Genomic DNA, 10,346 nt, shown 5'->3' on the forward strand with positions numbered 1-10,346 from the left:
ATACAAACATGAATGTTGGTTTTATATGGAAGACTCATTTTTTTTATTTTCTTATTTAATTTTTTTTAAAACTTCCTAACCGATAAAAACAGGTTTTCCAATTGGGTTTTGGACAACTTAGAAAACAGACACACCAAGGCCGTCATCATCTGGCGAGAGAGTCAATTTATTGGTAAAATTAAGTGTATATCGCCATATGCGTCAAAATAATACGATAAAATTAATACATTATTGAAGTATGAAAAATTATGACAAATAATATCATAATGTGCAGTGCACGCATATGCATGAAACGTCCCCTAGCGGCCAACCACCATGACACGTATCCTAAGTTGATAACTACCTTAACAGAAAATTCAACGGCCCACGGACGAATGCTTAGGAAAGAAAAGAATGTTATTGAAAGGTGTTGATAGTTGATTGGTGTTTGAATTACAAGACTAATTATTGCTATGGTCCGTGAATACACAATTCCAACCACATCCTCACATACAAAATCTGTATCAAATCGCCTGTGATGGCTGTGATAAGCATGATGAGGTTCGAGAGTCACATGGCTTGGGGAGGTATTGAAGAAGATGGCTTATACACTACTTTCGATCCTAATTATAAAAATTAATTGATTATTTAAAGAGATTAAAAAAATAAATTAAGTTAATTATTTGTATAAATATGTATTGTCTTTCCTAAATATCCTTACTAATCAAGTGTATTGACTAAACACTATTATTATCATCAGAAGGACTACCTTGGAAAAATGTATAAATATGAGAGATAAAGTGGATTAGGATCTTATATATTAGAACTAAATAAAAGTAAAAAGAGTTTTATATAAGGACCCTAGTTAGTATTATAAGATAGCACAGTCTAAAAACTTGGATTGAGATCTTATATTTAGAACTAAAATAAAAGTTAAACGGAGTTTTATATTAAGGACCAGAAAATAGTGTTATAAGATAGTACAGTCTAAAAACTTGGATTGCCATTGCAATGAAGACATAATTCCTTTTTTTTAATTATAAAAAAACAACTGTTAAAATTGTAGTTTTAAAATGTTAGTTAAATTTAATTAAAAACAATGACTGTATAGGATATATATACTTTTCTAATTATTTTATACTTGTAAAAAGAGGACTTAAGAAATAATAACTGGAACATATATTTAATGAGATAAAGTGGAAGTCTAGCTGAACATTTTTTTTAAAAAAATTTGTTTCTTATGTTTAGGGGCATAACCATGTGAAGATTATTTCTCATAAAAAAACTGAGGGAGTATTAACAAGCACTTTTTGGACAAAAGATCTGGATTTTAATAAGAGAAAAATCATATTAGAGGTGTTATACTTTCTCTACATTTTTAATTTGGTATCTAGGTATTTTTGTCTTTTTAATTAAATTATTTAATTTTATTTTTAGTAACATTATCTCTCATATTTTTAGCCTCTATACAAGATTTAACAATATTAATAGAGGAAAATAAAGATTTAATTGAGAGAAAAGTGCACAAGTATTAAATTGAAAATTAAAAAAATATATAGTATCCCTAAATGGTTTTTCCTTTTAACAAAGAATATGAAAAATTAAATTAAGGAAGATGTTTGATAGAAACAAAATCATATTTTAAAAGTAATTTTATGATATATAACATAAATATGTAAAGATTTATGAAAAAATATTTTTATATTTTTTTTCAAGCACCCATAGGCTCTTGCCACCACAACAGCGCATTCGTTCGGGTTCTTCAATCGGTGACGGTTTTTTTTCCGTCGTTTCGTTTTCTTTTATGTTTACCCATGCCAGGTCAAACAGCCATGATGTTTAAACAAATTTCATGTGCCTTTTGATGATAATTCTTTTTTAGCATCTAATAAAGTACTGCACGAGAAACAAAAGCTCTGCCTCTCTTTCTCACTCCATCGCTGACTGCAGATAATTTTGCGGAGACTCAATCAAGAGGCTCTTAGAGCCTGATCAAGGTAAAGCAGTTGAATTTCTAATAAGGATATCATAATCGAATCTGTTTCCCGGGAAATCGAAACTTTTAAAGAGGACCTATGATCAGTCCAACCGTCGCTGCAACTGCGTTACTGGCCATAGCCACTTCTTATCTCTTTCTTTTCGTTACTTCACCTTCAAAATCAACTTATCATTCCCTCTTCATATCCGATTCCCTCGCTGATAATGCCTCCATATCCCGCCACCTCCGCACCCTCACGCGCCGTCCTCATGCTGCCGGCTCCGAAGCCAACGCCGAGGCCGCAACTTATGTTCTTTCAGTTCTCACCTCCTCTTATATTCCATCCCACATAACTTCTTATAAGGTCTCCCTCACATGCCCACTTTCTCGCTCTTTATTGCTCATAAACCCATCTCCAAAACCACCCACTAGCTTCACTCTACGACAAGAAACCTACGATGGTGATCCTTATGCTGATGTTGAAGGCGAGGTTCTACCCACATTCCATGCTTATGCTAAGTCAGGCACTGTGATTGGTCCTGTGGTTTACGTCAACTATGGGCGCGTGGAGGACTATTTGAAGTTGAAAGGAATTGAGGTGAATGTTTCAGGTACAGTGGTACTGGCACGATATGGGGAAATTTACAGAGGGGATATAGTGAAAAATGCGTATGAGGAAGGAGCTATTGGGGTGGTGATATATTCAGATCGTAAGGATTACGGCGGCGCCGGCGAGGCACGTTGGTTCCCTGACGGTAGGTGGATGCCGCCGAGTGGTGTTCAGGTGGGAACGGTACATAACGGATTGGGTGATCCTACGACTCCTGGTTGGGCGAGTAGAGATGACGACGACGATAAATGTGAGCGGCTATCAGAAGATGAAGTTGAGAAAGAAGGAGATGTTTTCTTTTACTTCTTTACCGGTTTCAGCAGCGGATGGTGAAGAGATACTAAGGTCAATTGGTGGTCCAGTAGCTAATGATGATTGGCAAGGAGACAAAGATGCACCTACTTACAGGGTTGGACCAGGTCCAGGAATTCTCAATCTCAGTTACACTGTAAGTATACATTTAGTTTGAAGCTTCTACAAGATCACTACTTCATAAGCCATGCAATATCAATGTAACATCAATTGTGTGAATTGCTAATTCACTTTTTGGTTTGCAGGGGGAGGAGGTGTTAGCCAAGATTGAGAATGTTATTGGTGTGATTAAGGGAACAGAAGAACCTGATCGGTGTGTAAGAATTTCCTGTTTATAAGTTGGCATAAATATAATCATATGATTAGGCAATCGTTTGCATTCAACCAGCAATTATTTAGACTGTTGCTACTACCTGTAGATTTGTCATCCTCGGTAACCATAGGGATGCATGGACGTTCGGAGCTGTTGATCCTAATAGTGGTACTGCAGCACTACTTGAGGTAAAGATGGCTGCATAGCTACGGGTTTACTTGAGCTGAAGGGTGAAGCCTATTTTGGCTTCTAATGATGATCAAGTTTCAATTGGTTTTCTCGATTAGTACTTAAAGCTTGATTGAACATTTTGATCTTTGAAAGCTTGTACAATCTTGTTTTGTGAGAATTATCTGGCATTTGATATTATCATATCAGTTTGAGCGCATTAGGTACTTAATGGTGAGGCTCTCCTAGCATTTTTTTTCCCCATTAACATGACTCGAATTTGAAACTATGCTTTAGAGGATATTGAGTTTCTTTTATGTGATCAAAGTATTATTGATTGTGTTGTATCATTGTCTATCTGTTGAAGGATGGAACTTTTGGGGGGGGGGGGGAGTTAAGCTGCTCAGTGTTTGATAGAACCCTGCTGACAATAAGTATAAAGTACAGAAATTTGGGAGTAGAAGTGAATGTGAAGGGGAAATTCTGAGGCTTTGATGTTAATACTCACAAGAAAGCAAATTAGTATTACCAGGACACTCATTGATTCTGTTCAATACCCTATTCCTCAATACAACCAGTACAGAATAATCTAACCGAAATTAACAAGACATTGGTAGCCCAATGAGCATGTTGTCTTTTGGCCCAAACCACCAAGAGAATAATCTAACCGAAACTACTGCAACAAAATACAGAGAAATACTTGCACACACACTGGCATTCGAGAGGCCAGCCCTCTCCTAAACCTTACTTCATCTTCCAAAATTCTGAACTCTCTCTCCCTTTCTCAGAAAGGATGATCTTATACCCAAAAAGCAGTCATTACCCCTACGGTCTATCACCATTTTAGCCTTATGGTTATAAAAGGATAAACCTCTAGACCACTGGTTTTAGTTCTCTTTAAATCAGCTCTTTCCTAGATTGGCTGCCGTAGGTCTAAGGAAATGATGTCCAAATCTTTAAGGAATCACGAGCTCTATCTGTATTGAAGGTATTTATTTAAAAAAAAAATATATATTTGGGTGATATTGATCCTTGCATGATGCAGATTGCTCAACGGCTTGGGAAGCTTCTGAAAAGAGGTTGGAAACCTAGAAGAACGATTATCTTATGTAACTGGGATGCAGAGGAATATGGCCTTGTATTTTTCTTTCTCTCTGCTTCTCTTTACTTAAACACAGCAAAAGTTTGATTTCATTACTCCCTCCAGATAGGATCTACTGAATGGGTAGAAGAGAATAGAGAAATTCTTGCTTCAAGAGCAGTTGCTTACTTGAACGCTGACTGTGCAGTAAGAGGACCTGGGTTCCATGCCCTAGCTACTCCACAGCTCGATGAATTAATCAAACGAGCAACTCAGCAGGTATTGCAGAATTAATATGAGTATAAATGACGTTAATGATTAAATTCTGGGGTCTTAGCATTTCGGTTTCTTTCCTGCTTGCTGCTAACCCTTGCTTTTTAATATTGATATTGATTCTTTTGAAGGTCAAGGACCCGGATAACTCATCATTGACTATCTATGAATCATGGGCTGGTTCTGGTAGTTCTCCAATGGTAGGCAAATTGCAGTTGTTTACATATCCATATTTACGTTAATAATGCTTAAGGTTTCCCATGTGGTATTCTCCCTATTGTAACTTGTAAGTTGCATTTTGCAATGGGAAGAAATCACTCCATTTTTAATTTCACCAAACCTGGGAGTGATCTGTGAGGATTAAATGTTGGTATATCTGTATAATCTCAATATCTATGCTCATAAAAAACTTGTTGCTGCATGTAAAGTTTGGAAGATTGGGAGGCGGGGGATCAGATTATGCAGCTTTTGTGCAGCATGTGGGAATTCCATCAACTGATGTGTCTTTTGGAAAAGGTAAAGGTCCGAATTGATTCATTATTAATTCTGTTCATCGCCCTGACGCAGGTTTCTGTAGATTCAATTTTTGTAGAGAAAAAAACAATGAAAATTCTCAAAAACACAGATGTAGGAAAGAAGTCGCTATCTTTTGGTTCAAGTATTTGTTTGTGAAGGAGCAGCTCATACTAAAACATGTCAGCATGCTTTTTAGGTATTTATGATGAAATAACATGTAATACCCCTAGAATAAAAGCTTTGACGCCTAAGGAAAGGATGGGAATTTGGGAAAAATCCATTTTTTTCCCCCAGTAACAGGAATTTTGTTTTAGGTCCTATCTATATCTACATTTTGTACATGTCTTATTTGTAGGACTAGATGTCTCAAACCTTTTACGGCAAACTAGTATATGCCATTCATGTCAATAGTGGGCTGCTTCAAGAACTAGGTATCTTGGAAGTTTATCATTTAGTGTTGATTCAATTGTAAAATGTCAGCATAACTACCTCAACTTAAAGGCGAGGGATGGGCAGATGCTACCAATGCATTAGAGACTTTTAAAAGATTGCTTTAGAAAATGCTTCATGTATATGTATACTCTATTGTTTTATAAATGTCAATCATCTATATACCTTTGCCTTGTGGTTGGCATCATGATCAGAAATTTCTATCAGATTAAGGGAGTGTTTGGATAAAAACAAAACCATGGTTTCAGAATTGCTTTTACGGATTACGAAGTAAATATGTGGATGAGGTTATCTCGTTTTGCGAAAAAGTGCTTCTGAAACCACGGTTTTGGAGCACCCAAACAGAGCCTAATTAGATGTATATCACCTGGACTTGATTCAAATCATTCGCAGATTACCCAGTCTACCACTCATTGTACGATGATTTTATCTGGATGGAGAAATTCGGTGACCCTAAGTTTCAAAGGCATGTGGCAGGTTGATCTTATGAGCTTCTTTTATAGCCTCTGATAAATTAGCCTTGAAAATTTACTTACCTGTTTCATATGCTTAAAAAAATAAAACTAGTCAATAACTGCGTGTGTTATGGAAATTACCAGTGGCTAGCGTTTGGGGTCTAGTGGCTCTTTGGCTGGCAGATGAGGAGTTCTTGCCTTTTGACTATCTATCGTATGCTAAGGAGCTCCAGGTATATGTCCATGTTAGGTGGTCCCGTGCATTGCACAAGAGCTGATGAATGAGTTGTACTGATCATGTCTTGTCAATAGTCCAACTAGATTTTATTTTTGGTATGATTCAATGATAGTTTATTCATTTGTATGTGGCATGGTAGAACACTCCCAACTTCTTACCTAGTTAATGATTAAAACATCATAAGCTTAAATCGCAGATTAGCTCAAAGAATCTAGAAGGTGAGATTTCAAACAAAGACATAAGTTTGGCTCCCATATTCAAGTCCATCAGAGAGCTTGAGAAAGCAGCAAAGGAGATGGAATACCAGAGAAAGGTAGCACTTTCAATATCTGTAGACCGCCATTTTTACAGAAACCAGTAGCATTCTCTCTCTCTCTCCTTTTTATTTTTTTTTTATTTTTATACTTTGGAGGGAATGTTCTTTTCTCAAATTGAGAGGTAATTCTTTAAGGCAATTGAAGAAAGTCGAGGTTGGATAACAACGGCATGGAAGAAAGACCAGTTGAGAGTGAGAGAGCTCAATGATAGACTGATGATGGCTGAGCGTGCCTTTGCTGACAAAGATGGCCTCGTTGGAATGACATGGTATAAGCATTTGGTAAGAAGTGAATTTCAAGCCAACTCATTCTTCATTCTTTCGGCATTATCTCTTAAGAAAGAGAGCACATTGCACGAATTCTAAGGAATGAATTTACTATAACTACTCGTGATTTGTGAATAGTGCTGTTTGCTGTAGATATTATATTTTGTTTAGTAGTAATAATCTTGATATTGATAGTGATGTTAATTTTTACTCGTGTATGGCATTTTGATATATAAGTTGTTGATGAAATGATGAACACATTAAATCATCGGGCTTCCATTTTCCAGATCTATGGACCATCTAAACACAATGACTATGGATCACAATCCTTCCCGGGGATAGATGATGCTGTAAGCGTGGCAAAAGAACTGAAGACTGAAGAATCATGGCATCGAGTCCAGCACGAAATTTGGAGAGTATCAAGAGTCATCAGACAAGCCTCCTTAGTTCTAAAGGGTCAACCAACATGAATAGTATTTACTTGTATATTTCCACTTGGTTTGAACCTTTTTTTTTTTTTTTTAAATGCTGATAGATTAAGTAGTGTGTTGTGGATATAATCTCTGAATTTCAGATGAATTTCTCTTGCAAGTGCCTAGTGTAAGAATGTGACACCTATTGTAAAGAATGTGACCTAGTGAAGCGATAGCTTTCTGGGGAATTCTTTCCCCATCATTAATATACCCTCTCTAGTTTTAGATATAAAAGCTAGTAAATGGGTTTGCTTTGGTTTTAGTCTCTTAGATTCAAGCTCTTAATCTATTTTGTCTCTCAAATTATACCTTTTCTTAACCCTAAACTCTCTCCATTACTTATTGCATATATGAAGAGTGTGTGTTTTCTGTTAAGAGAGAGTTTGTAATACAAATGATTAAAATCATTGCTTTAGTGAAACCAACACATATTTTTTACAAATAATTAACTTAATTAATTTTTTTAATTTCTGCAAATTAGTTATCTGCTTCTATATTTAAGACCGGATGGAGTATTTAGGCTTCACTATGTGGCTACAGTCTCCCTACTAGCACGTGATCCTATGACGGGGCCTCAGATAGAGCTCAATTTTCCCCAGCTGATGGCATTGCAGTCAAAAGCCAAGCTGATAATTATTGTGATCAAATTTGTTGGAAATCATTTGTATTCTTGAATTTGATGATTATTTACAGAGGTATTTGGTTCTTTGAAAAGCAGGCAATAAGAATTACATTACTTTTAAACCTTCAAGAAGCATGGTCAAAGGCTTAAAGCATGGATTTTACAATGTAGATTGTCGCTTATCAAGAACTGAACCCAGTACTTGGTCCAGTATTGATAATAGTGCCTTTACACCAGCTAAAGAGCTATTAGTAAAAACCTATTTTGGTCTCTCTTTTTTTCCTCCCTATTTTCTTTTTTTTTTTCCCTCTTTTCTCACTGTCATCCACCACACGTTGTCCATTGATTCTTTGAGTGAATATATTCCCTTTCATCTCATCTCAAATCTCATCTCGATCTCAAATCTCAATCTCAATCTCAAAAAAAAAAAAATATATATATATATATATTGGGTGTATTGTGCATAAGAACAGTAAATGAGAATGAAAATTAATAAATGAGCTATTAATGAAGTTATTTTGTGTCTACAGTTCAAATAACCTGTCTTGTAACTTGGTCAACATGTGACAAAAACGACAGAAAGAGCAACACAAATGATCACGAGCTTCCACTGTTAATGATTCTTTGCGGATTTTTTTTAATCAATCTTATATTATTTCCGATACTAAATATAAGATTTGGTTTGTAGTTCAGTTTTCTCACGGTGGACAAATGTAATTTCTTAACACCTGATTGTTAAACTCACAAAACTATGAGATGAGTGGTGCTACTTGGTAAGCTTCTTATTGTTTTGTTCACTCTAACGAACAAACTCTTGACATCAACACTAGTCCTCCAAAGGTGCGCTCTTTTGCTTTACGGAGTGAAACACAGAGCTGCCTGAATACTAGCGTGCGGGACGTAGTAAGATTGGGATAGTTCTTTCAAAGTATGAGATGTGACATACTAAGGGTTTGTTTGGTTTTTTTGTTTGTTTGAAAATGATTTTTTGTTTTTAAAAACAGAAAAACAAAAAAAACTTGTTTGTCAATTTGTTTTTAGTTAATTGTTTTAAAAAACAAAAAAAGAACAATAATACGTTTTTAAAAACTTAAAAGCTAAACAATTTTTGCATGTTTTCTTTTTGTTTTTGTTTTGTGTTTTTATTTTTTTTGTTTTAAAAATTGGAGAAATCTTCTTCTCTTCTCCTCTTCTATCTACTATTTATCATTACCGGTAATAACTATCACTTGTCAAAGTATAGTTTTTTAATATTTTTTTTCAAATGTGATTTTTTTAAAAAATTTTCCAGACAAATTTTTTTAAGTCAGAGAACAAAAAAAATATGTTTTCCCAAAATTTTATCCCCTACCCTACTCTCTTAAGTCAAAGAGGCAACGTAAAGGTAAAACCTCCCACCTCCTTTTCCTCTCCCATTCTTTCGTTAAAATCCTTCCAAACCCTTCCCCTGTGATCCAAACTGGCAAACACATCCTAAATTAAAAGGGGATTTTCCGTAGAGAAATAGAAACAAGGAAGAGTATTTTTTTTAATTCCTTTTAAAGTACAGAACATATGATATATGACTTTTATTTATAAGCACATGTCACAACTTTAATTCAATCTACAGATTTCATAATAATAGAAGATAATTGTAAGATAATAAAGATAATGGAAGATAACTCAATAAGTTATTAGTTAAAATGGCAAACAAGTCTTATCTATCATAAAAAGGAAAACACGAATTCAAATATCGATAAACGTACTTGTTGGGAGAGTTTTAGTCTTAACGCTTTCGGTCTAATAGAGATTAGTTTGAAGTCTAAAGTGACTCAAAAATACTTTGAATTATACCAAAGAAGAAAGATAATGGAAAATATTGAAGATAATAGAATAAATATGAATCGTATATTATATTCATAACACAGGTTTAATATTTTATAAAATTACTATTATAATTTTTATAAATTAGAATTTTTTTTATTTTGTTTATATTGCTGTTATGAATTTTGCAGAGCAAAATTTTAACAATTTAAATTTATTTATTTATACTTAAAATAATTTTATAAAAAGATTGAAGTTAAAAAATTGATTTTTGTCTATAAAGTTCAACATAATTAATAATTTTTTTTAATAACAATAGATATTGAAATTTTTTGTAGTTACTTTATTTTGTTAGTTGTTTGGTGATATGGCAATTCTGCTTTTATTTTTCTAATTTAATAATGAATATAAAAATTCTGAAAGAGAACAGGAAAAAGTAGAAAACTAGAGAATACCCGAGTCACAATTCCCTGTTCCACTCCTTGAAGTGTT

The 10,346-nt window shown here is 34.5% G+C and overlaps 1 protein-coding gene across 1 annotated transcript; it reads left to right on the top strand.

The window, feature by feature from the left end:
* The first annotated feature begins 1,844 nt into the window (after positions 1–1,844).
* LOC114746102 (probable glutamate carboxypeptidase LAMP1) lies at positions 1,845–7,658 on the top strand. Its single transcript, XM_028934286.1, is given in 13 exon segments — positions 1,845–2,860; positions 2,862–3,015; positions 3,125–3,192; positions 3,299–3,380; positions 4,406–4,498; positions 4,568–4,720; positions 4,846–4,914; positions 5,143–5,230; positions 6,074–6,157; positions 6,280–6,368; positions 6,570–6,686; positions 6,825–6,971; positions 7,244–7,658. Coding segments are annotated over 13 exon segments (2,133 nt in total). The 5' UTR covers positions 1,845–2,054; the 3' UTR covers positions 7,427–7,658.
* The last annotated feature ends 2,688 nt before the right edge of the window (positions 7,659–10,346 follow it).

Source organism: Neltuma alba, unplaced genomic scaffold (assembly GCF_004799145.2).
Source record: "Neltuma alba isolate B1F8T4 unplaced genomic scaffold, ASM479914v2 tig00004898_pilon, whole genome shotgun sequence".
Lineage (NCBI taxonomy): Eukaryota > Viridiplantae > Streptophyta > Magnoliopsida > Fabales > Fabaceae > Neltuma > Neltuma alba.